The following is a 27755-nucleotide window of genomic DNA, read 5'->3' as shown; positions in this document are numbered from 1 at the left end:
CCTGGTCAGGGAACTAAGATCCCGCATGCCACACGGCAGAGCCAAAAACAGTAATAAATTTACTCATTTTTCACATTTGCAAGAACTCCCATGTGCTTTTTGAAGCTCAGCTTATATCAGATTTTGATCCATAAGCCTAAAACCTTATTTAGTAACCAGTAACTAGCATACTATGAAAAGACTCCACATCAAAAGCTGAAATCCAATTAGAAGTCAGAAGTCCTTCATCACAGTGGTTCTCCTCAGGGGCTGATGCAGCCCCACAGGGACACCTGGCAGGGACACATCTGCCAGCCCGGGGGATGAGTGGAGGTGCTACTGACTTGGAGGGCAGAGACCAGGGATGCTGCCCCGATCCTGCAGTGGGCAGGACAGTCACCCGAGCAAAGAATGATCAGGCCCCAATGCCAACAGAACCCCTAACGTGCACAGCTGAAGGAGGGTCAAACCATGCAGACGGCAAGCTGCGCCGTTCGGCACAGAGCACAGCCTGGAGAAAGGCCGACTCCCAGCCACCGCCAGACACGGCAAGGATCTCTAGCCACATCTATTTTGTGACCCTGTAATTAGTTAGCCCCTCTGGGTTGTGCTTATTTTCACAATGACAAGTAATGTTTTTTAGAAAGTAAGTATGGTATCTACTTCCACGTTTAGATTGTTCCTGAGTCACCGTGATGTTTTAACAGTTAAAAGAATTAAACAATTCTACTTGCAGTGGTGTAACAAGTTTTAATTCAAAATAGACACTCTGAAAACAATAGGTAAAAAAAAAAAAAAAACTTGAACAAGCTCTTTGAATTTACAACAGAGCACACCAACAATCACACACCAGTTTCACGACTGCCTCAAAAATGCACATTATAGCAATGACATGCAGCTATTATATTTTAAAAATCCGTACGGTAACATTATCTTATTTCCCAGAGACTGTCTTATCTTCTGAGTATGTTGCACAGGTGCCTCTGCTGTGTATCACCAGCACTACGACTTAAGGTCTAAACTGGATGGTCTCCATTACTGCTTCTGGTGCTTTAAGTTATTTTATATTGTGTGAAAAAACCGAGGCTTAGCTGTCCAAAGGAGAGTAATACACTTGAGCTCCTTGGCAATACCCCAACCCACTAACCTGGACAACTAGGCTATGGGAAAGCCCATTTCCCCAAAATGAATACATTTACCTCTAGGAAACTGTCAGAGATTTAATACACCAACCAGGAGCCTCGCTCCGGTCTACTCATTTCACCTTGACCCCTGAAAACCTGTGTTTAAATTTCAATTAGTAGCCACACCCAGGGGCCAACATTTTATTCCTGAGTAACAACACAGTCCTTCCCTTTCACTGGTTTATGAACAGTTAGGTTAGGAGGAGAGCTTGTGTGTGTGTTTTCAGTGTTTGTTCTAAAGGCACTAAAGATTTATTGTCATATCTTTGAATGGAAAAAAGACTTATCAGCGTATCAAAAAGAGGGGAAAAGTCTACACTGAGAAGTATTTTTGTACCTACAGAATTACTTTATTTGTAAAATAACTCTTGACTTGTGAGCTTTAATACCAGACTTCAGGTTCAGTATATTTTTAACAAATGAAAACATTTGGTTTTCTGAGTTACAGTCAAAAACAGCTATTAGGACAAACCTGAAAAAACGTAAATCAAAAGTATAATCTAATAAGCAAATACCTTACAAGAAGAAATCAGCATAAGTTAATGCAGTGCATCCTTAAGGAACCAGACATGTCACAGGGGCTTCTACTCACTTCTCTAAACATTTACTGTATCATCTGCTGCTACTTGTGAAGCTGAGGGAGAGCAGTTTTAATTCGCAGTTAATCAAGTATTCTGAAACAAGCTGAAATTTCCTTAAATGAAAAACAAACATATATAGATTTCAGTTTTTATCATACGATACTGACACTACTGGGAAAACAAGGCATGCATGAAATATCAAAAGATTTCGTTTACATGACAGGAAAAAATGAAAAACAACTGTTACAAAATCAAGCTGCAGGAAACAATAAATTTGAAAGAACTATTCAGTTCTTTATATAGAAGTCTTTCTGAGCACCTGAAATAAATCTAAAGAGCAGCATAAAGACCACTGAAATTGATTAGTTCAACATACAGTGAAGAAAATAACATTTTAAAAAATCTCAATTGAAAAAGACTACTAATTATCTAGTACTTCAGATTTCCTAATTTTTTTTACAAGTTTTGTGGTTAATAGTCAAATTTCAATCTGTGTTTAACATTTTTAAGTTCAGACATATCAAAGCCTAACAGTACAGAAGGCTTATGACTTTTTATTGCTTTCATGCAAATATACCTTCTTTTTCCAAAAAATGAAGCCACGTCAATTTTCCACACCCATAAGAGTGAGGATAACAGTTCTATTTCCTTTTTACTGGGATATGGTCTCTTGTGGAAATAATCTCTAAGAAACTGCTTTTTTTCTTCGTAAGAACGGTCTTCGTATCTTTTGGGATTTAACGCTAAAACCTGGAGAGCGTCGTCGTGCACAAGGGGCGCCTCCGTCCTGCCTTCGTTCCTCTGTCTCTTAGAAGGCACGGCGCTCGCCTTCTCCGGGGACGGCTCTGTGTCAGCGTTCGTGACGAGAGGCCGCTCCGCGCCGTCCCTCTGCTCTTCAGCCCCAAACTGGCCATCAGGCATCTTCCTCTTTACAGAAAAACTGGAGTCGTGTATCACCTCACCGTTGACTAAAAGCAGTTCACTGTTCTCAATAAAATTAGGCTGGACCTGCAGGCCTGAGCTGCTGTCCTTTGGAGCACTGCGGCAGCGCAGCAGATGTATGGCAATGGCTGCCAGAGTCATGTTGCCCGTGTAAACCCCACAGCAGTGGATGCACTTGAAAGCCGGAGATTTCAAAATCGTGTGGACTGTTGGCATGATGTGGTGCCGCTCCTTCAGATGCAGCTCGTACGCCTCAGCCGTCACAAAGGTGCCGAAGCAAAAGGGGCAGGTCAGCGCCTGGTTGCCAGGCCTCCCGGGCGCACCCTCGGTCTGCGGCCTCACTTTGATGTACACGGGCACCAGCGACTTGGAGTGTATCCCAGCCAGGACGGCCAAGTAGACCTCCCGCTCACCCAGCTCCTCCCTGGGCAAGATGGTGATGAAGTCAAGGTGGGGAAACAGCAGGCTGCCATTGGCATCAACATCCAGCTGAAATCCTTTGTCACTATAGTCCCCGGGCAGTCTCCTCTTCCCGAGGTGCATAGCCCTACTATGCTCTGAGAGGGCTTTAATATCGTGGAAAGTGCACGGGCAGAACACGCACCCCAAGCCGTGCACCAGTAAGTGGCGGATAAGCTCCTCCTCAGAGACTAAGCACTTACAGGACAAACACCGAACTGTTTTCTCTCTCATCCACTTTAGAAACGGTGCACATGCCGCCAGCTTTTCCGGCTCCAGGGTTTCGGCGGATTTGGATTCGCTGTGCTTATGTGCCACTTCCATGTGGACCTGGTAGACATTGGAAGGGAAGAGCTCGTTGCAAACTGGACAGGTTTTCCACTGCTTTGCCTGTCTGAGCACCTGATTTGCCTCTGCCACAGACGAAGAAGGCTGAACGAACATATTCTGAGTGGCATTTACCACCACTGGTGGGGAGGGCAGGCTGGCCATGGAGCTGGCCATCTGTGCAGCCGTGCCCGACTGCAGGAGCTGGATGGGCATCTGTGGGGGGGCAACAGTGGCGACACTTCCAGGGGGCACAGGCAAAGTGACAGATACTGGGGCAAGTGTGTATGTGGGGATCCCATTCACTTGTTTCCCTGTGGGTATCAGCTGTCTGAGAATAGAGCCTGACGTTAGGAAAGCGGTGTTTGGTGAAGCCCCGGGTCTAATGGGCTGATGTGCAGGCAGGATGTTGGTACTCACGGACTGATTAAGCTGCAGGACCCCCGGCCTCACCGGCTGGCCCACAGGGAGGACCCCTGACACGACAGGCTGGCTGAGCTGAAGAACACCAGAGTTCATGCCCTGGTTCACAGGGAGAACCCCTGATGAGACCGTATGGTTGGGAGGAAGGAGCCCAGGTGGGACCACCTGGCCTGCAGGGAGAACCCTCAGTGGGACCGTCTGGCCAGGAGGGAGCACCCGCGGCGGGACCGTCAGCCCCGTGGGGAGCACCCCCGACGGGGCCGTCTGGCCAACGGGGAGCACCCCTGACTGAACCACCTGGCCAGCAGGGAGAACCCCGGAAGTTGCTGTCTGTCCTGAAGGGATAACCCCAGCAGGGGTCATCTGTCCCGCAGGAAGGACCCCTGACGGGACTGTCCGACTCACAGAAATCACCCCTGGAGAGACCGCCTGAAGAACTCCAGGGGTGACAGAGGGGTTGACAGGAAGGACACCAGACGCAACAGGTCTATTTACCGAAAGAACTCCAGGCCCAACTGGTCTGCTTATGGGTCCAACAGGCTGGTTGAGGGGCAAAAGCCCCGGGCGGATGGTCTGGTTTATGGGGAGGACACTGGCTCCGACAGACGTATTTACAGGTCGCACTGGCTGAGTCAAGGGAAGCACGGGAGGCTTTGCTGCCTGATTCAGCGGAACTCCACGAGAGAGAAAGACAGGCTGAGGCGCTGCGGGCGGCAGAGGGAGGCTGCTCTGGCCCACCTGCAGAGGACTGGAGACCAGAGTCACGTGAGACTGGGCAACAGCAGGCGGGGAGTGGGTGAGGCTTCCAGAAGCACCCGAGGCCACAGTCACCGGAGGGGGTGCACCCTGAACTGGCTGTACCACAGTCTGGCTCTGACTGTTCGGCGGCAAGGCAAGGTGGAAGCAAGGAGATGCGGCTGGGGTGCCCGGAGCACTGCTGTTGGGTGGTACAGCCACACGTGCAGCTGGTTTTGGAGCAATATGCATTTGCTTCAAAAGTCCAGTCTTCTTAATATGTTCTGAGATCACAGACCTAAGCTTATTCTCCAAATCCCTGTGTATATCCGACGTCAAGATGTGGTACATTAAAGCATCCTGGCTGCTGGCATTGGCATTGCACTTTTTACAGTAATACCTGTCGGATAGGGGCATCTTCTCTGTAGAACGGGGGTCGTCAGCTCTTGGTTGCTCACCCATCTCCTCAGTTTTCAGGCCAAAGTAGGAATTAATTAAGTGGTGAAAATGGGCTACCAGCACATGCTTCTTCATGCTGTAGTACAGAGTGTTTGAAAAGTTACATTTTAAACATGTAAAACTTATCACATCGCTCCTAGATGATTTAGTTTCACCTAAAATATTCACAGTGTAGTTCTGGACTTTCCGAGCAGGTGCATGAAACATTCTGAAGTGCCTTCCCACAACTCTGGGTTGAGAGGAAAACACACAGTTTGGACAAGGGATCACCAGCTCTTGGTCAATTTCATCTTCATGGTAACGATGTAAATGATTTTTGAATGAAGTAAGCACTTTTGTGGAGTATTTACAGAGGCTACAACAGTATGGTTTTGTTCGATATCTCTGTTAAAAGAAAAGAAAGTCAAGCATAGTTTAATAAAACTATCAGATGCTACACCTTCTACAGTTGACAAGTATATGATTCTTTTTCTTCGAACTGTCTAGATCTAGTGCTGTGTTGTAAGGGAAAAGTACCCACGGATAACGTGTAAATAACACTAGAGACCCTAATTCAAATTTTCACATGTCACAAAACAGTATTCTTTTCATTTTCTTTCCTTCTCAAACATTTAAAAATGTAACAACTATTCTCAGCATGTAGGCCATACAAACAGTTTGGTCCCAAAATCACAGCTAGCTGAACCCTGTTTCCAAGCCAGCCATTAAACCACAAATCTCATCACTTAGTCCTATACTTTGAATTGATGCAGTCCTAACTGCAATAATTAAAATAAACTCAATTTTCTGCATGAAAAAGTTATTTTCTCCCCTTCTCATCCCACTTCTCTTACTTCCAATGTCGTTTTTAGTCCAAATTCTAAAACTCCTGGAATTTATCTAATATAACCAAACCTGCAAACTGTTAACCCCATCACCACTGTCTTCCATTTCCCAGATTCCTGGAGAAGGCAGGAGACACACAGACGGCGCATGGCACAAGCAAGTAGCCAATAAACCATGCGACAAGCTCTGAAGAAAGAGGGACTGTGCCTAACTCACTGTGAATAATCCTGAGGTAAGTTCAGGCCACGCTGTAACTCTGACAGTATGGTAATTCTCTGTAAGGCAAATACGGGAAATTCAACAAGCTTGGGGCACAAGAACAGACATCTGTACAGCAGCTGGCCAACTGAGGAGCACAGTCTGTTCGAGCATCCAGGAAACCTTGCTGGTCTGACAACCTGGAGCAGTATGACAGCCTCCGGACCCCAGAGCTGGTGCCCCAGGAAACACGGGCCCTAGTTTCACAAAGGAGGAAGGTTAAGGTGAGGACAGGTTAAACGCTGGGGCAGAGGCCTTCCCGTTCTGCAACCCTTTTTCCAGCTATTGCAGTGGCCACAGGCCACCCCGCTCCCTCTCAGATCTGTGCTCTCGTGACCACTTTCATACACACACACGCACATACTCCCCTCCTGTGGGTTTTGTCGCCTTCTTTCCTAGTCATGCCGTTTTCCTCTTGGGTCACTGCTCAGAGGAATCACCCAAACTCATTCAACAACATGTTACTACTGCTTTCCCAGCAATTAGAAATCCCAGGTTCTGGCACTTCCAGGAGGATCTATAATAAACCTGGGCAACAGCCAACCACAGATCCCCAAGTAAGAAAAACATTTTTCACTGATTCTGACACACTCTTCCCCCCATATTTTAATATCTCTGAAATCTGAAAACACCTTACAACTGACAGTTCAATGCTGCAACACAGCTTCAGTGTGAAGTATTACTTCAGTTTCATTAGTGGTTCATTTTAAAACGGTGCATCTTATACTCCACAAAATGCTATACTGAAAAACCAGATACCTAATGAAAATTACACCCAGTTAAAGAGTCAATAGCACTTACTAACAACTTGTTACTATCTGTTAGTATTGAACACATCTTTGGGTTAAGAAAAGGTTTCTTAAATATGACACCATAAGTATGATCCATAATAGAAAACAATGATAAACAGGACTTCATCAAAGTAAGAAATCTGCTCTTTGAAAGGCACTGTTTAAAAGATAAAAAGACAAGCCACAAGCTAGGAGACAGTATTTGCAAACCACATATCTAATAAAGGACTTGTGTCCAGAATCACTTTTGTGGACATGTTCAAGTCTCAATAAGAAAACATATAACCCAATTTTTAGAAAACTGGCAAAACATTTTAAGCATCAAATACTTTAAAGTAAAGAGGGATCCAGATGCCAAACACACGAAAAGATGCTCAACATCATTAGTCACTAGGGAAATGCAAACTAACACCAGAGCAGATACCACTACAAACCTATTAAAATGGAAAATAAACAGTAAGTCCATAAGCACAAAATCCCTGACAAAATGTTCAGAGAAAAGCTTGTATGTGAAAGTTCTAGGACAGTGACCAGTCAGAAACAATTTGAGCGTGAGACCTTGGTTCACTGTAACAGAGTTAGAAAAAATAACCAAGGAGAGCAGCAGAAAAGAAGTGGAGCCAGGTGTTCTGGGTGCTGGTGGAAATCCTGTCCCCGTGATAGTCCCTGTCTCCCCGTCAGCCTAAGGCCTCAGCCTCAGGTCCCACAACAGCTGGGCTCCATCACCTGATATAACCTGAGCATCTTCATCCCAAACCCAAAAGTCCAGCACATCTCATTTCTGTGCAGCATGAGCCACATAATCCAGCAGGGTCACACTTTTCTGCTACGGTGCCCGAAACTGTCTCTGTTCACACATCCTATTACCCAGAGACAAATTAAAGCAAGAAGCTACCTACGGCACAGAGAGGGGTAAGGGACTAAACCGAGCAGACAACACAGCCTCCACCAGGCCAGGCAACGGTGGTTTATGGGTTTTTTTCTCAATATGGTATCTACTTAACAAATTCAATCTCCACTCTTTCATATTGTTATTTAACTTTTTATGCCAGGCCCTATTCACCCGAACAAAAAGATAAACTCCCTGAGGAAAAGAACCCTAACTTTCACCTCTTTGTATCAAGCACTCAAAGTTTTACCTACTTTGTAACAGGAATTCAAAATATGTTTCTTGATGAAAAGCATATCATTATACATTATACTGCATGTTATGTTACAGAATCTTTTAAGAATTTGGATGAGAAAAATCAGGGAGGCCCAAGAAAATATTCACAAAGCCAGGGTCTTCAAAACAAGGCATATTTGAATAGCCATGAGCTGTTCTGAGCAGAATAACCAAATCAAAGCAGTTTCAAGGAATCCTGTATCTGTGGGTAGAAAGGGGAGTTCCGGGTTAAGGAGGAAAAGAGACACAAAATAGAGGCAGAAAGCAGGACTCAGGAGGACAAGGTGACAACGGAAATTTTTTTAAGTAAAATTCTGACAGAAAAATGACTCACTGGCTACAGGAATTTGTTTTTAAAGCCAAAATTCTTAAGGTCAACACGATCTGGCCAAATGGGGTGGGGGAAGCGGTGAGGGGAGACAGTGAAGTCGTATCAGGGACACGCTGGTTTGATGCTGATGAAGGTGCTAGTCCAGCGGCTGGGGGGTAGGAAGGGTTTTCCAGAAGAAAACACTTTAAGGAGGAGAATTCAGCAGTATGTCACATATTTTACCTCGAATCTGCTTAAGTATGAGGCTTCAAATTATTATAAACTGTGTTCCTCGATTCAAACTCCATATTCTTATTTTAATTTTTGAAACCAGGATGTACCTTCATTACATATAAAGTCATGACATTTCTTTTTACTGAGAATAGTTATATAAATCAGAAGCCCTTCTTACATCAGGGACATATAATAATCAAGGACAAATAATAGTTTCACTACATCACTTTACCAACTTGATAGGCGGAAAACTCTCAAAGCATCAATAATCCTATATTACAAAACGTTTAACTTTGTTTTTCTTTCTACTTCCCTGAATATTTACACTACACCTCCTCCTCCTCCCATTCATTCATCTGCAACCCCAAAACATATGATGTTCCTCAGAACCAAGTTGACACTTACCCCCAGGTTCTTAGGAAACATGAAAATCAAAAATAAAAATACATACCACTTTCTTTCCAGAAGGTTCCCAGAGAGAAATATCTCCCCATGATGTGTTATAAAAGTACTTCTCTCCTGGATCAAAGCCTTTAAGGTCCTTTTAAAAAGGGAGAAAAAGAGAGATTATTACATAATTTCAGAAGATAAAGAAATATTTAATTAGGACCTGATGGGATTACGTGGCACCTAAGAAATCTACTTGGGAAGAGTGAGATGAAAATGCAGCCCATGGCAAGTTGTGACAGAGTTCCCATCAAGTTGGAGACCTGGAGAAAATGTTGAAATAATCCAAGTTAATATTACAGTCTTTGTACCTCAGCAGCGGCCTTTTAATTTATGCCAAGTACTTACTGAGTTTACACTTGAATAGTAAATGAATATGTCTTCCGAGTTTTTACAGTGTCTTAAATTCAATGCACATTTTTTTCTTCCTTTCCCATCCTTTCTTGTTTGTAGTTCATTAAGTCCTATTACAGAGTTGATTTCCTTCCTGGCCGTACTTGTTAGGGTGCTGGATTTTTTTCCATGTCTTTAGTCTTCCGTAAATTCAAAAATATATATAAATATATATATTTTTTAAAGAGTAACAGTTTTGTAAGAAATAAACAGATGAGATTTCCACAAGTAAGTTCTGAAAGACAGAAACTGCATGAGCAGACACTGTCTTCCACCAGCGCGAGCACCACAGAGAAGAGTGTCAGGGTGGGGAATGACGTAGGGGCTCAAGTGTGTGGCTAACACCACCACAGGGACGGCAAGAGGGAAAGGGACGTGACTCTAAGACCGTAAAGCCAGATGCAGCAGGGTCCAGACTGAATTCCATTTCAAAGAGACAGAGTGTGAAAAATATTTGGGGGGAACTGGAGAAATCTGAATATGGACTGGGTATTAGACAGGATGAACATTTAATGACACAGAAAGATGAAGGTAACTGAAAAAAGCATGCAATAAAAGAGTGTGAGCGATATGAGCTCACTGTGGTAAACACTACACACATTTACATTTATATGTTTACACATATAAAGAGAAAGCTAAACCTCTGAATGGTAGGTACGTGGCATTTAATATTTCTATTTTCTAAAGAAATGATAGGGCTTCCCTGGTGGCGCAGTGGTTGAGAGTCCGCCTGCCGATGCGGGGGACACGGATTCGTGCCCCGGTCCGGGAGAATCCCGCGTGCCGCGGAGCGGCTGGGCCCGTGGGCCATGGCGGCTGGGCCTGCGCGTCTGGAGCCTGTGCTCCGCAGTGGGAGAGGCCACAGCGGTGAGAAGCCCGTGTACCGCAAAAAAAAAAAAAAAAAAAAAAGAAATGATAACCTGTACTTTCTAACTTTCACAGTATATATTACTGGGGTTTTTTAAATAATAAGATTATTTTAATATAAAATAATTAGTTAAGCCAAAGAATGACAATATCACATCTGCCTTGGACTACACCTAGGCTAATACACTGCTACCAAGTCAATTCAGAACTAGAGAAAAGTGCAAATTATTACAAGGATTTAAATTGGATAAAACACTGCTTTTATTGCGAGGTTTCTAACATATATAGAGGTAAAATATATGACAGCAATAGCACAAAGCTGGAAGGGGAAATGAAAGCTGCTTGCTGTAAGGTTCTATACTATACATAAAGCAGTATTATATGAGGAAGGTACCCACAACGTACAGCTGATAAGCCAGAAATGGAGATAATATGGAATCATAAAAATATTCATCCAAACGAAAGCAGAAAAAGAATAAAAAGCACAAAGAACAGATGAGATAGGTAAAAACAAACAGCGAGATGGGAGATTTAAACCCAATCATGTCAACAATCACATTAAATAACAGGGGTTGGTAAACTGTTTCTTAAAGAGTCAGACGATACATATTTAAGGCTTTGACAGCCATGCAGTCTCTGTTTGATACAACTACTCAATCCCACCATCGTGCACAAAAGCAGCCATAGACAATATGTAAACACTAATAAGTATGGCTATATTCCAAGAAAGTTTATTTACAAAATGGGCAGCAAGCCAGATTTGGCCCATGGGTCATAGTTTGCCTACCTCTGGTCTAAACACTCAAACAAGAGGTAGAGAATGTCAGATTGTGTTAAAAACCACAATCCAATCATGTGCTGTCTACGAAAGTCTCACTTCAAATACAAAAACAGCAAATTTATCAATGCCTGCAACTTTCTTTAAAATGCATCAAAAAATAAGATAAAATGATGAGTGTAGATATATATTCATGTTAATTTTGTAGACTTTACGTGGTAGGTACATGGGTTTTCACAGTACAACCCTTTCAGTATTTCTGTAGGCTTAAATTTTTCATAAGGAAATACTGCAAAAGGAAGAGGGAAGCAGTAATGTTCTATCACAGGCGATGAGAAGGGTTTAAAGGAAAGAGCGCTTTCCATTCTCAGATGCAGGAAAAGAAGAGCAGTAAGAAAAAAACACAATTATTAGGAAATAAATGGATTAAGAATATTTCAATATATTTTTGTACATAAGATGTAGAAACATAGATGAACACATTTTTAAAAATCTGTTTATACATATATAGGTCTCAGAAGATTGACATGGGGTGGGTTCAGTGCACTCTTTTTGTTTAAGCTTCCCTAATTTAGATGCAGCAACCCCAAATTTGTAAACATTGGTTGAAATGTTCTCATCTAATCTGTAACTTGATGCAAAGAAGTTAAATGCACGAGTTGCCTGAGAAATGGCAGCTCTGAGCAGAACAGCACAGAAAGGAACGTGGTGCAGTGCAGTGAGAAGCAAGTGCAAGAGTGGTCAAGCTTTTGCACCGAAGGCAGACCCTTGGGGCTTCTACGAGGGGAGAACAGTACCTCCAGGAAGAGCCTCAGAGTAGACAGGATGCAACAGAAGACTGGTAGGAAAAAAAGGCTTACAAGGTAATAACCCACAAGGCGACAAAAAGGCGAAAATGATCATGGATCCAAATTTCTACTAGACAGTCAACATTAATTCCTTCTATCTCATCCTCCCTCAATAAATCTGATAGATACTTTGAAACTCTAACCTAGGGACCTTCTTTTTTTAATCCCCTTTTTCCCTACCGCTTCTTCAAAGGTTTCTGGCCTCCATGTGACAGTATTTGTATCTCTGATAGCTGTTAATTGAGAAAACAGAGGATGACAAAAGCTGATAGGAAGAGTAATACTTTTAAATAAATTTGGATAATATTAATCACCTCAGTATCTATGAACATTTGATATATAACAGTAATTTAATGGGAGAGATTACTTTCAATTCTCAGACAATGCTTCATTTGAATTTGCAGCCACCAGAGAAATTGGAGTAACTCCCTAATAACTTCATGATTCCTCAAGGGTCCACATCATACATTAGAAATCTCTCCTCTAAGCAACATACACATCATACACAGAAAGAACATCCAATGTCTCTTCCACTTTCCCACTGATTACATTTGTGGTTTTTTTTTTTTTTTTTTTTAATCAAGCAACCCAGTACTAGTTTCCTGTACATTTTAATGAGATTCAAGGGATGGGCCTGCCTAATGAGGCTGACCAAGCAATGAAAAGGATGGTCAGGACTGATCCCTGATGTGGGTCCAGCACACTCAAGACATGCCACATACTCTCCTAGCACGAGTTCTGAAAAAAAACTTCCTTTAGGGTTTTACATGGGGAAACCTGAGTAAAATAATGAAGGTAATCGAAAACACACTAAGGGCAAGTGCAGAAGAAACTAACACACCACTGTAAAGCAATTATACTCCAATAAAGATGTTAAAAAAAAAAAAAGAAAAAAGTTGGAGAGCTCACACTTCCCAATTTCAAAACTTATCACAAAACTACGGTAATCAAAACAGTGTAATACTAACATAAGGATAGACACATAGATTAATGGACTAGAATTGAGAGTTCAGAAATAAATCCATGCATCTATGGCCAAATCATTTTCTACAAGGCTGCCAAGTCCATTCAATGTGGGAAAAATCAGTCAAATAAATGGCACTGAGACAACTGGATTTCCACATGCAAAAGAATAAAGTTAGACCCCTATATCACACCATATACAAAATTAATTCAAAATGGATCAAAACCTAAACAAAAAGAACTACAACCATAAAACTCTTAGAAAAAAACAAAGGAGAAAATCTTCTTGACTTGAATTTGGCAATGGATTCTTAGATACTACATAGAAAGCATTGCAAACACAAAAATAAATTGGACCTCATCAAAATTTAAAACTTTTGTGCATCAAGATATTGTCAAGAAAGTAAGAAGAATGGGAGAAGATATCTACAAAACATATCTAATAACGGTTTAATATCCAGAACACATAAAAAACTACAACTCAACAACAAAAGGACAAACAATCCAATTTAAAAATGGGCAAGAGTTGAATACAAATCTCCAAAGATACACAAAGGTGCAATAAGCACATGAAAAGATGCTCAACATCATTAGTGGCCACAATGGCGAGGACGGGAGAGAAAGAGGGAGAGACTGAAAGAGAGAACAAATGTTAGCAAGGCTGTGGGTAAACTGGACCCCTCATTCATGGCTGGTGGGAACTGAAAAAGGTGCAGCCACTGTGGAAACAGTTAGGTGGTTCCTCAAAAAGCTAAACAATTATTACATGACCCAGCAATTCTCTGAGGTATATACCCTAAAACTGAAAACAGGGACTCAAACAGATACCTGTGAGCCAAAGTTCACCGCAGTATTATTCACAACCGCCAAAAGATGGAATCAACCCAAGTGTCTATCAACAGATGAACTGATAAAATGTGGTATATGCTTACATAATGCAATATTACTTGGCCATAAAAAGGAGTTAAGATTTTGACACATGCCACACATAGATGAACTTTGAAAACATTAAGCTAGTGAAATAAGCCAGTCACAAAAGGACCAATACTGCATGATTCCACTCACATGAATTATTTTTAATAGGCAAATCTATAGAGACATAAAGTAGATTACAGGTTATCAGAGGCTGGGGTGGGGCATGGGGAGTTACTACTTAAAGGTTACTGAGTTTGTTTGAGATGATGAAAATCTAGTTGCAAAATAGTGTGAATATAATTAATGCTACTGAACTGTACACTTAAAAATAGCTAAAATGCGGAATTCCTTGGTGGTCCAGTGGTTAGGACTAAGAGCTTTCACTGCCAGGGCCCAGGTTCGATCCCTGGTCAGGGAAATAACATCTCACAAGCCGTGCAGCGCGGCCCCAAAAAAAGGCGAAAATGGCAAATTTTATGTTATATATATCTTACCATAATAAAAAAATTCTATAAATACACTTGGAGGATTTAAGAGAAAAAAGAGGTTAAAATGTTTCATTACTTATTTTATACTGATTACATACTGAAATAATATTTTCAACATGAGGTTAAATAACTAAATTTTTTTTAACTAAATTAAAAAAATAAAGAACTGGGAAAGTTTTCAAAACGACCGATGCAGTTGCACAGAGCCCTGTGCTCACAGGCCAGTGCTGGGGTGTAATCCCTGTTGTCAGCATTTTGAAAGTGTTAATAATTTCATCTTTGAATTTGTTTTATAAAGTGAAGTCTAATAGGACCATGGAGCGTGTGTCAGGGGCCTGAAGCATCAGCTCACGTGTGGTCCTACCTCCACTGTCCTAGGACAGATTCTGTCCCTGCTCTCGGTCTCCACAACCCTCCAAACTCCCCTCACCCTGCAACCACTCCTAGACTCTTGTCCACCACCTGGGGCAATAACCAAGTTGTCAAGAGGTCCATATTCCCCAGTCGCCCTGGTGGGAGCCAGGCATAGACTCGGGGAGAGGAGGAGGAAGGTGGTAACCAGCCCAGCCCTGGACTGGCAGCACCAAGGTGTTTGGCAGATAACTTGGGGCCTTGAGCCCACCCTGGATCCAGGTAACAGAAGCATCCTGACACAGAAGTTGCAATCTCTTGGGAGTCACCCATCTGCTGTGGGTTGGGACAGTGCGCCTGTGGGGCCTGTCCATGGCCCCGCATTTTCATTTTGCACAGTGCCCTCCAAATTATGTAGCTAGCCTTTAATTTAACTGATCAAATGTTAACTTTTTTTAAAATATCTTGATCTAATTTATTTTATTTTTAGAATTTTTATTTTATTTATTTATTTTTGGCTGCATTGGGTCTTCATTGCTGCACGTGGGCTTTCTCCAGTTGCAGTGAGCAGGGGCTACTCTTCGTTGTGGTGGGCAGGCTTCTGGTTGCGGTGGCTTCTCTTGTTGTGGAGCATGGGGTCTATGCACGCGGGCTTCAGTAGTTGTGGCACAAGGACTGGTAGTTGTGGCTCACGGGCTCTCGAGCGCAGGCTCAGGAGTTGCGGTGCACAGGCTTAGTTGCTCCGCGGATGTGGGATCTTCCTGAACCAGGGCTTGAACCCATGTCCCCTGCCTTGGCAGGCGGATTCTTAACCACTGGGCCACCAGGGAAGCCCCCAAATGTTAACTTTTTAAAAAACCCCTCAAGATACTCTAAGGAGTAGCAGGGTTTAGATCTATTTTTAGAAAAGGAGATAAGGTTCTTGGAAGAGCCTATTTCCCCTAAGATTCACTTTTCTCAGCCAGGCTTTTGACAAGAATTGTACAGCCTACAATTTGAGGGCCTAAATCTTAGGATAAGTGGAGTTGTATACACCTTGGAAATCAGAGAAGGCAGAGTGATTTCTCACTATGAAACCTGAAATGCTGGCTAAGGAAACGGAAAGGACCACGTGGGCAGGTGTTCCCAGGGCTGACTCTCTGTAAGCGCCCACAGACTTCAGATAAATTCCCTCTTGCTTAACTTGGTCAGTACTGGTTTTCGTTGCTTGAGACCAAGAGACTCTAAATAATACAATGGATTAAGAATAAATGCATTTGACATGGAAAGAAGTTCTTCATATGAGATTCAGTGAAAAGTAAGAACAAAGCTACTAGGACAGTATTTTATATAGTTAGATCAAGTCCTGTTTCTAAAAATCTGGAAAGATATAACAGTGTTTACCATGGAGATTCTGGGGTAACGGTTTACAAGTGAGTCATTTTTTTCCTCTCAGTTTGTGTATATTTTCTAATTTTTCTATAATGAACTTCTACATTGCTTGAATTTTCAAACATTTTTCAAAATATAGGACCAGCTACAAATTAATAAAACAAAAATCTTCCCCCAAAAGAATTAGTAAAATTTAACCCAATAGTTAATTAACTAACAATTCTGATATGCCATTCAAATCTCTTACTTTTCTCTTGTGAAGTATGTACGTTTCTGTGTCACTATAGTCTTGGAAAGAAAAAGTAAACAGTCCTGAACAAATTCAGATGAGTAAACAATTCTTAGGCTGACTGAGGAAGCAAGTTAGTGAGGAATGTCCAGTTTTTACGCCATGTCAAAAACAAAGGACTCCAGGATGAAAAATTTTAGTTGTTACTGGCATTTTACCTAAAAATAAAACTAATTCTGTAACAAAATTCCATTTAAAAAGTAAATTCACATTAAAGGAGACTAAAGACAGATGACAACCAAAGGCAACACCTGACCCTAGATTGGGTCCACCAATGACAGGGGGAAAAATGCTATAAATGATGAGACAAAAATGTCATACCAATGTTAAATTTACCGAAGTTGATAACCATCCTGTGGCAATATAAGAAACTAATCTTATTCTTAGAAAACACACACTTTAGGTATTTAGGTAATAAGGGTCATGAGATAAGCAACCTACTTAAGTGGCTCAGGGAAAAATACTACACACACAGCACAAGCAAGAGTGTGCAAATATTAAAGCAAATGGGAGAAAATGTTAACAACTGGTAAGTCTGGGTAAAGGGTAATGAGTGTTCCCTGTACTATTTTTATTCTTGTAACTATTCTGTAAGTTTGAATTATTATTTCCAAATAGAACACTTTTTTAAAAAACTGAATTCACTTAGCCTAGTTTGATGGGGGTTAATCAACTGGGTTGTGATTCTAAATTCCATGTTCCTGAAATACTCTTTCTAATTCCACTGGAGAATCCTACCCTATCTTTAAAAACACGGGGACTTCCCTGGCGGTCCAGTGGTTAAGACTCTGTGTTTCTATTGCAGGGGGCACGGGTTCTATCCCTGGCTGGGGAACTAATATCCCTCATGCCATACGGCACGACCAAAAATAAATAAATAAATACACAAATAAAAACAAACAAAAAACAGTTCAAATCCCATCTCCTCCATAAAGGCTGTTCTAGCCTCCTCAGCTAGAAGTGATCTGTCTGTTTCTCGATTGTTTCAAGTTTGTCTCAGCTCCTGCTAGACTGTCAACCCCCTTCAACGGTAAGTATCCTGACTAATTCTCTACATTCCTTAGAATGAGGACACTGAGGCCCAAAGAGTAACAGATTTGCCCAAGGTCACACCATTAGCTACTAGCCAGGACTAAAATGAAAGCCATGCCTTTATCCCCCAAATATTCCAAAAAGAGTTTCAGTCTGTTACTGAAGGCACTGCTATACCTTCAGGGTACATTTTTTGAGCATCTACCACGTGCCAGGCACCATTCCAAAAACTTTCTCATACGTTATCATTTGAAATTTCCTCAGTCTATACATGTTGTGCTCTTAGCTTGTTATTTTTATATTCTCTGCAAATATTAAACTCGCATACTTATCTATTATTAATGGACAATGTGTCCACTATCTACCTTCTCAAACCTGTCTCCAAAAAATTATCCTGCTTTCTTCCTCATGCATAAAATATGACTTACAGACAGAGCTACAAGAACAATGACAGTACTCTCACTTTAAGGCTGTTCTTGAACAATGTGTCTAAGAGCTTCCAATTCAGTATCTCTCCCAACCTTTTATTTCCAAATAAACTTTCAGGCACAGTCTGCGATTAAAAGTACTTCTCTACTTGGGTTTTACTTTCATTCATTCATTTGAAAAATATTTGTTAAAAAAATATATATCTTAAGCATGTACAGGTAATAGAGTGGATAACAAAACAATGTGGTCCATGCCTTCTTACATTCAAGTGAGGGATACAGATAAACAAATAACATCAGGTATTGCAGGAGTTCTGAAGAAAAACAGAACAGGTAAGATAACAAAGTGAAAAGGGCAGCATTTTAGGGGGAAGATCTCTCTGGGGTGGTAATGTTTGAAGATAACTATTTGAGGTCTTTCTTTCAGAAATTTTACTTTAGAGCAAAAATCAATTCTGACCATTAATGAGAATCCTGGTTAAGTATTGGTCTTTCAGCATCAGAACACCTGAACACCTTTTTATAAATAAAAGTCAATCTGGTTCAAAGTCTGAGATTTGAAATTTTAGAAACTGAACTCTTCCCAGGCCAATAACACCTTGAATTGAATTCTTCACAAGTCTGAAAAATTCAAAGCAGACACGGTCCCTATTTCAATAGCTATGAATTAAACATGCATAGAATTATAAGTGGCTATAAAGCTACAAAGCAAGCTTTATTTAACAATTTTTATTTCTTTATGCCAGCCATATATTCTCAAGTTATAAGAAAAGATAAAATCATATGAGAACATAATTTATCAATAAAGTGTGTGACTGTGACCTTAGTTTTTAAACTTTTATAAGACTGAATGTATTAAATTCACAAATCAGAAAAAAACAGAAGAAAACAAACAACCTTATCATACAAGTATGCATCCCCATTTGACGATCACTCTAACAATACTGGAAAATTGAGTTAGTTTTCTTCTGCTAAAATAATTTATATAATTCAAGACATTCCCCTCAAAGATCAAGAACAAAGATATGTTGCAACTAATGACTATAAACGGTCCCTCCTAAAAGTAAGGTTAAAAACTGGAAGAGCCTCAAGTAGCCCACTTTAAGTCAAAGACATGAATAAAAACGAATGCTATTCCCATGCCTCATTTCAAGAGTCGGCAATCTCCATCTTGAGGCATCTTACCCATTCTCCAAAACTTCCCAGTTCAAATCTCACCACCCCCAGTATCTCCAATATTACTGTTTTCTCTTAATCTGTTACTTATGTCTTCTTACCTTCAGCAACTCCTTGCAGGTGTCAAGCCCAATATCCACAAGAATACTTTTCACCTTTTTCCGTACCTTCCTGATGTTGTCAAGATTCTCCACGGGAATTTGAAACATTTTTGAAATTTTCCTTAAAAGGGAAGAAAACAAAACTGTAATAAGTGCATATACACATACACGCACACACACACACACACACGTAAAAAATTTTAAAACAGGGCTGGTAAAGCAGAGTAATTTTTGTTCTGGGACAATTAGATTTCCACATACCAAAGAATGAAGTTGGACTCTTCTCTTATACCATACACAAAAATTAACTCAAAATGGATCATACATGCACATGCACAAGGTGAAATTTTAAAACTCTCAGAAGAAAACATAGGCATAAATCTTCATGACCTTGGATTTGGCAATGGATTCTTAGATATGACACCAAAAAGCACTAGCAACAAAAGAAAAAATAAGATAAGTTGGACTTCATCAAAATTAAAGACCTACCGGCTTTGAAGGAAACCATCAAAAAAGCGAAAAGAGAATCCACAAAATGGGAGAAAATATTTGTAAATCTTATTTCTGATAAGAAACATATCCAGAATACATAAAGAACTCTTATAACAATAATTAAAAGGCAAACAAATAACCCAACTTAAAAATGGGCAAAGGGGACTTCCCTGGTGGCGCAGTGGTTAACAAGCCGCCTGCCAATGCAGGGGACACAGGTTCAATCCCTGGTCTGGGAAGATCCCACAAACCGCGGAGCAACTAAGCCCGTGGGCCACAACTACTGAGCCCATAAGTCACAACTAAAGAGAAGCCCTCGTGCCTCAACTAAAGATCCCACGTGCCTCAACGAAGATCCTGTGTGAGGGAACATTATGCTATGTGAAAGGAGCCAGACACCAAGGACCACATATTATATGATTCAATGTATATGAAGTATCCAGAACAGACAAATCTATAGAGACAGAAAGGAGAATACTGGTTGCTTAAGGCTGAGGTGGACTGGAAGGTGATGGCTAAGGGGAACAGGGTTTCCTTTTGGAATAATGACAATATTCTAAAATCGACTGTGGTGATGTATGCACAACTCTGTGAACCTACTAAAAGCCACTTAGTAAGTACACTTTAAATAGGTGACCTGGGGACTTCCCTGGTGGTCCAGCGGTTAAGACTCCACGCTCCCAATGCCGGGAGCCTGGGTTCGATCCCTGGTCAGGGAACTAGATCCTGCATGCCGCAACTAAAGATCCCGCGTGCCTCAATGAAGATCCCATGTGCCGCAACTAAGACCCGGCAGAGCCAAACAAACAAATAAATAAATAAATAATTTTTTAAAAAAAAGGTTAAGTGTATGGTATGTAAATTACATCTCCATAAAGCTGTTTTTAAAATACCTGAAAAAGCATAAAATTAAAATAAATCCTGTGGTACTTGACCATGATAAGAGGTATAGCTGTGACCTCATAATTCTTAACACATACATAGATTAAAAATAAATACATTTGTTAATGTGTCTGTGTATATTGTATAGCTCTGTCCACTGAGAGAGCCTGGAAGCAGTTACACAGCCCAGTAGCAGTGAGCACTCCTTGGCCCCAAATCTTTTTTTTTTTTTTTTTTTAATTTATTTACTTATTTTTGGCTGAATGGGGTCTTTGCTGCTGCGTGCAGGCTTTCTCTAGTTGCGGACAGAGGAGGCTAGTCTTCATTGCGGTACGCGGGCTTCTCATTGCGGCGGCTTCTCTTGTTGCAGGGCATGGGCTCAGTAGTTGTGGCAGACGGGCTCAGTTGTTGTGGCTCACAGGCTCTAGAGCGCAGGCTCAGTAGTTGTGGCTCATGGGCTTAGTTGCTCCACAGCATGTGGGATCTTCCCAGACCAGGGCTCGAACCCGTGTCCCCTGCATTGGCAGGTAGATTCTTAACCACTGTGCCACCTGGGAAGTCCCTCAAATCTTACTTTCTAAATACCACTTTCCATTAAAAGGAAACAGGGCTCCTTGGAAAAAACGGCTGATTCTAGGGCTGGAGCACATAAAAGACAAGATGAGCCTAGAATTTCTTATGCCAGAAAATAACGAAGTTGCTCAAAGAATGGTGAGACATGTCAAAAGGACTCAAAAGAAGTCAGCTTGAAGAAGTTCCCACAAGCCAAATATGGGACAATGTGGGTACCAAATAAGTAATGACAATAACAGATTAACCTGTGGCACTGAATTTTCCAAAGATAGTGTAACAGTATCTCCCATCCCACATGCTTTCCTTAAAATATGTCCTTGACACTCCTCCCAAAAAGTAGGGGCATCTATGCTCCCACCCTTTGAACCTGGGCAGAACTTTGTGGCAACCTCAACCACTGAAGTATGGCAGAAGTAATGCCATGTGAATTCCAAAGGTAGACCATAAAAATGCCACATGCTTTTGCCTGCCCTCTGGGTACCATTACTCTTGGAATCTAGACTCCTTATTGTAAGAAGTTCAACTAGCCCACATGGAGAGGTTCCACATCAACCAGCAGACACAAGAGTGAAGATGCTCTACAGCCTGCAGCTGTCCAGTCACCCTGAGCCTTTGAGTCTTTCCAGATGAGGCCCCAGACATTGTGGAATATAAACAAGCCATCCTCCCTGCTCCCACCTGAACTCCTGACCCAAAGAACTACTGAGATTTTTAAATAAAATGTTTCAGTCTACAAAGTTTTGGGGTGGTTTGGTATTAAGAAATAGTAACCAAAATATAACCCACTAGAATATAAACTTAAGTCCATGGTAACATAAACAATTTAATAAATTGAAAGTTTAGTGAGGAATGGGATATGTTACATGGTTTCCAAGCATCTCCCCACAAAATACTTGTTAATAACCAAAGGGGAAAGTGTAATTCACAGAAGTCTGGCAGACATTCAGTTAAGAGACACTACAAAATACCTAACCTGCAATCTTCAAAAGTGTCCAGATGATACAAGGGAGCACTATTCATAATAGCCAAATGTGGAAACAACCCAAGTGTCCACCAAATGGTGAATGGATGAACAAAATATGGCATACCCATACCACAGAATACTATCTGGCAATAGAAGTAACTAGGTACTGATGCACGCTACAACATGAATGAATCTCGAAAACATGATGCTAAGTGAAAGAAGCCAGACGCAAAAGTCCTCATACTGACTGATTCCATTTACATGAAATGTTCAGAAAAGACAAATCTACAGAGATAGAAGGTAGATTAGCAGTCAGCTGCGGGTGGGAACAGGTAGTAACTGCACATGGATAGGTTTTTGGGGAGAGTGCTGAAAATGTTCTAATATTAGATTGTGTTGTTAGTTGCACAACTCTGTAAATTTACTAAAAATCAACTAATTATACACTTAGAAAAAGATCATGGAAGGAAAAACTAACAACTGTTCCAGATTGAGAGAGACTAAAGATAGCTAAATACAATGCGCAATTCTAACTAGATTCTTTACTATAAATGATGTTATTGGAACAACTGGCAAAACTTCAATGGAGTCTGAGGATTAGATGGTAATAAACTGATATCCTAATTTTGATGGTTGTGTTCTGGATATATATGAGAATGTTCTTATTGTAGGAAACAGACAACATTAGGGGTAACGTGGCATCATTTTTGTCAACTTAGTTTCAAATGATTCAGGGGAAGAAGTTCTTTGTACTGTACTTGCAACTTTCTATAAATCTGAAACTATTTCAAAAAAGGTTTTAATGTGCAAGCTATAAAACAAAATCAGTTAAGCTCGAGTTAAAGAAATGCCAGGTAAAAAAATGAATGCCAATTTTCTATCATCGAAACAGTAACTTAAAGATTGATAATACCCACTGGTAGTGAGGATAAGTAGAAAAACCGTAATTTCTACATGTTTAGAGGACAACCGGCAGTATCTTCCAGGATTTTAAATAACCATTTCTGTAAGTCTGCAATTCCACTTCTATACCCTCTTATAACCCCTTCTCCCTCAAGGATAAGCTTGGTGCCCCTCCGAGGAATTCCCAGAGTGGCCAGTTTATACTTATTTCATCGCACTCACCTCACTACGTTGTAATTATTTACTTCTATACCTATTTTCCCTATTGGACTGAACTTCTTCAGGGCAGGAATCGTTTTCTTTGCACATCTGGGCCTATCACTGAGGTTCAAAATGCAAAGGATATGGAGGGTTGGTGAGTTGGAGTCCAAGATATTCCAAGTGAATAGATCAGCATCAGAAAATAACTGAGGTAAGGTAGTAAAAGTCTGAATATACTGGGCAAAAGGTAAGTAAAACCAAAAAGGTGGACTGGAATAAAACGAGATGAGTAGGGCAGGGAGGGTTAACAGTGGGAGGACCTTTTCGTGGGTAATAAAGAAACATGAAGTATTTGAGAAGCTGATTTGGAATGGACACGCTTTTCAGACAAGTTATCTATGTGAAAAGTATATCTCAGGCTCAGTAGAAAGTGAGCTTGAAGGATCATTTATTATTTTAGAACTGGGAGATATAAAAATCATAGGAAGTAAAGTTAAAAATAATAAAATTAGGGCTTCCCTGGTGGCACAGTGGTTGAGAGTCCGCCTGCCGAAGCAGGGGACACGGGTTCGTGCCCCGGTCTGGGAGGATCCCACATGCCGCGGAGCGGCTGGGCCCGTGAGCCATGGCCGCTGAGCCTGCGCGTCCGGAGCCTGTGCTCCGCAACGGGAGAGGCCGCAACAGTGAGAGGCCCGCGTACCAACAACAACAACAACAAAAAACCTAATAATAAAATTATTAACAATAAAATTCACTGAATTGGGTTCTAGGCTTCAAAAGCATAATTTAACAGAGGAGCTGTCAAGAACCTCGTGGTGGCATTCCTAAATATTAAGCACAAGGTCACTTTCAAGCCCAGACTGGCCTCCTTGGCCAGAGCAAAGCCTCAACAAAAAGCCTTCTTCACGCTTCCCACTCACTCTACCAGACCTGCCGTTATCTCCCCCTTGAAGCCCCACTGTCCTCTCTATCCTTTGGGGTCCTTCTTTCCCCAAAGCTGGTAAATAGGATTGTCCAAGGTTAAGACCACCATCCACATATATCCAAAACAAAAAAGCTAAATTTTTTGCTTGCAAAGAAATCTGGCCTTCCGTAGCAAGTGCTGATCTTCTCACAGTTTTGACAAGCAAGGAGCACAGGGATCAGTACACTGTCACGCAGTTTAGGGATTGGCCGATTTTCACAGCATGGTTCCCAAGGCTGCTACTGACAGGCCGGCCCTCAGGAGGAAGGCACTGAAGAGAGGCTTCCAGTGACTAGGCAAGTTTTAGAGGGCTCTGCAGTTACTTGTTCAAGGCTTGGGAGGAGGGCCAAGGAAGTCTGTCTTCTTGAATTTGGAGAATAGGAGCTTTTTATTCTCAACTGTAAGTGCCCCCATTCCCTCATCATTGCTATTGTGGTTGCCCGCCCCCTCCCAAAACAAACACACAGATCCATTCTTAATTTAAAAAAAAAAAAAAAAGTTTCCCCTTTTCAGCAGTTTGCTGTTTTAGGGAAACCAAGTAAAGATAAAAAATAAAACATCGGTAAATCACAGAAGTGTCATAACCTTAAAGCAATTCTTCAAAATCCTGGTCTACTGTTGCCAATCACTCTGGGGAACAGAAGGTGACTTTTACCATTATTTCTCCATTCTAAGAGATGAAAGATTCCATAGAGGACCTAGTGGATTAATTAACTAGGAGAGAAGTTGTTCAATGCTTCCATATCTATAGATCCTTTATTGATGCTGTTCTCTATATATTCTTAGTACTCAATTAAATCTGTATCTTCACCATTAGGAAACAGCAGGCTAATGCAGCTGCACTAATCTATCAACCTCTGTTCACAGTAAATTACCTTTAATTTCACAGTGTGTGGTAGACACTGAACTACCAAAACTTGCGCTGATGTGCACAAGAAAATATTACTTCCCAAAGAGGCACTTAAAGGGTTTCTTTTGTTGCTTTTTAGTATCATGATTTAAGAATATTCCATTATTGAAAAAATACACTACAAAAAAGAAAATCATTCAGGTAATAAATAATACTTTTTAAAGCCACAGAACTTTCTTTTGCGTTCCTGTGAAATCTAAGTTCTAAAAAGACTTCACTTCAGAAGCAACCCCACACAATCATCTCACGAGCAAAAGATTCTGGAGCTGCGCTGCCTGAGTTCAAATCAGCTCCACAGTTGACTAGCTGTGTGATCTTTGACAAGTCACTTAATCCTGGGGCCTCAGTTCCTTCTGTGAAACGGACTGCACAGCTACTCTGAGAAGTGCTTTTGAGAAAGAACAGTCTAATTACAAGAAAAGCACTTAGAACATAAGACTGTGAGTTTGCCATTATCTAACTCCAAAAAATCTAAGTGAAATGTCCCAACTATTGGAATACAGGTTTGTTGTTTTTTGTTTTTAAGTAACTTTAAAAACACATAAATATTCAGGGATTTCCCAGGGGGCGCAGTGGATAAGAATCCGCCTGCCAATGCAGGGGACACGGGTTCGAGCCCTGGTCCGGGAAGATCCCACATGTCGCGGAGCAACTACGTCTGTGCGCCACAACTACTGAAGCCCGGGAGCCACAACTACTGAAGCCCGCACGCCTAGAGCCCGTGACCCGCAACAAGAGAAGCCACTGCAAAAAGAAGCCCACGTACCGCAAGGAAGAGAAGCCCCGGCTCGCCGCAACTAGAGAAAGCCCGCGCGCAGCAACGAAGACCCAACGCAGCCATTAATTAATTAATTAATTGATTAATTTTAAAAAAACACACATAGTATTTATACAATGCATGAAAGCAAGATTCAAAAGTCTGGGTTCAAACACAGGAAGACCCCTTCTCAGACTTGTGGCCTTCAGCAAGTCATCATCTTTCAGTCAGTCTCCCCACTTGTAACACACTGCCCTAACAGGTGTGTGACATCCAGAGTGGCGGCCACGGCAGAAAGCTGGGGCGTGACCCCTCAAAGGGACTTCAACCACAAATTCACCAAAAGCATATCGCAAACCTGGGATCAACTTAAAAAGGTGTCCCAGATCTCTCCGGCTAAAAATCCTGTAACAACTCCACCTTCACCTCCCGTCACCGACCTTCAATTCCTAACCCTAAATCCAGCTCCCACGTCCTCACCACTGCTCAGACGGACAAGTGAGCATCTCCGCCCCACTCCGGTCCATCCTCCAGGCCAGCACCAGTTCCCTTCCTGCACACAGGTCTGTCACTTGCACGCCTAAAGACCACTGGCTCAACACAGCTGCATCTCCAACCAGAATATCAAAGTTCGTTCAGCCCTAAGTAAGTCACGCATGCATTACTTGACTTCCAAAGATGAACACGCACTTCCCACAAGACGCACTTTTCACGCGGTCCTCTCCCCAAGACGCTCCCCACAACCTTGACTCTCCGCCCCACCTATCTGGCGAGACCTGGGTACCCGCCGGTGTCCGCCGGCACTTGCCCATCTGCATTGTAAATCACCACACAGAAGAGTCCTTCAGGTCTCAAGAGGCTGCCATTACCCATTCCATTCAATTAGAACGAGTTTTAAGAGCATTCAGGTAAGCCTCCCATTCAAATTCAAAGAAAATACTTTAAATATTTAACTACTTATCATTTTGCAACTGTGTACAGGGTGAACTGGTGGCTACAGGTTTGGACGTTCCAAAGCCAAGTGAGAGGAGAAATTCTGCACACAGACTGTACGTCAACGCAGTAAGCGACGACATATGAAAAGTTAAAACGTTCATGTCAACAACTGCATGTGGTCAATATGCAGGGGTGGAGGAACTGGGCTTTGCTACCGGCTGTTCTCTCCTCCTGAGAGACAGCCGCCACAGGGCAGGCCGGGTGAGCTCGCATCCGCTCGGCCCGCGTCCGCACTCGCTCCGGGCGGCTCCCCGGGTCCCCGTCCCGCCGCCCTCCGCACGCCCGGACCTCCCCTGCCGCCGCCCAGTCCCCGAGTCCCCCTCACCCCGGTCCCGTCCCCCCGCCCCGCCCCCCGAACCCCCATCCCCGCCCCCTCCCCACCCCCGGCCCCCACGTGACTCGGAGGAACGACGGGCGCCCTTCTGGCGGCGAGCCCCGCGCCGGGAGAACGTCGCGGGATTCGTGAGGCGGCCCCGGGCCGCGAGGTGTGGGCGGGATGGGGCGGGGCCGCCGCCGGGACTTCGTTGGCCGGGCCGGGCCGGGCCGGGCCAGGGGCGTCGGCGCAGGCCGGGGTTACCTACCGCTGGGCGACCGCAGCGGCGCTGCGTCCCCCGCTGCTCTCGCCGCACCCGCTGGGGCCCCGCGCCCGCCCGCCTCAGCCCCGCGCGGCGGGACTCCGGCTCGGCGCGCGCCCACCCCGCGCGACCCCGTCCCCTCCTCCCAGCTCGGCCAGAAAGAGAAAATGGCGCTCGATTGGCCTCCGGAAGTGACGCGCGCCCTCATTTGCATGCCGGTGCAGCCAGCCAATGGGGGAAGAGTGTGCATGGGACCCCTGGGCACTGCCCCACAGGCCCCTAGGGGCCCCTGTCTTAAGCTGGACTGGAGACTCAGCAGTGGGAATGGGGGTCTGTATTGAAGCTCCCTCCCCTCACACCCCTCCTGCCACAGTGGACTGGCCTGCCAGCCTCTCACCAGCATCTGTGCAAACTCTCGT

At 42.7% G+C, this 27755-nt stretch overlaps 1 protein-coding gene across 2 annotated transcripts; it reads right to left on the bottom strand.

The window, feature by feature from the left end:
* Positions 1 to 343: 343 nt before the first annotated feature.
* ADNP2 (ADNP homeobox 2) lies at positions 344 to 27414 on the bottom strand. Of its 2 annotated transcripts, XM_081251881.1 has the most exons (5): positions 27343 to 27414; positions 19120 to 19240; positions 9124 to 9213; positions 2322 to 5473; positions 345 to 1857 (listed from the first exon to the last, which is right to left on the bottom strand). In XM_081251881.1, the coding sequence occupies exons 2-5, from the start codon at positions 19225 to 19227 to the stop codon at positions 1776 to 1778; spliced, it is 3432 nt and encodes a 1143-aa protein (XP_081108007.1). In that variant the 5' UTR covers positions 19228 to 19240; positions 27343 to 27414; the 3' UTR covers positions 345 to 1775. The 2 variants fall into 2 exon arrangements, with proteins under 2 accessions (XP_081108006.1, XP_081108007.1); XM_081251880.1 differs by having other exon boundaries at positions 344 to 5473.
* Positions 27415 to 27755: the final 341 nt, after the last annotated feature.

Source organism: Mesoplodon bidens (assembly GCF_964165515.1).
Source record: "Mesoplodon bidens genome assembly, chromosome: 13".
Classification (NCBI taxonomy): domain Eukaryota; kingdom Metazoa; phylum Chordata; class Mammalia; order Artiodactyla; family Ziphiidae; genus Mesoplodon; species Mesoplodon bidens.
This window is presented reverse-complemented; position numbering and strand designations above follow the sequence as displayed.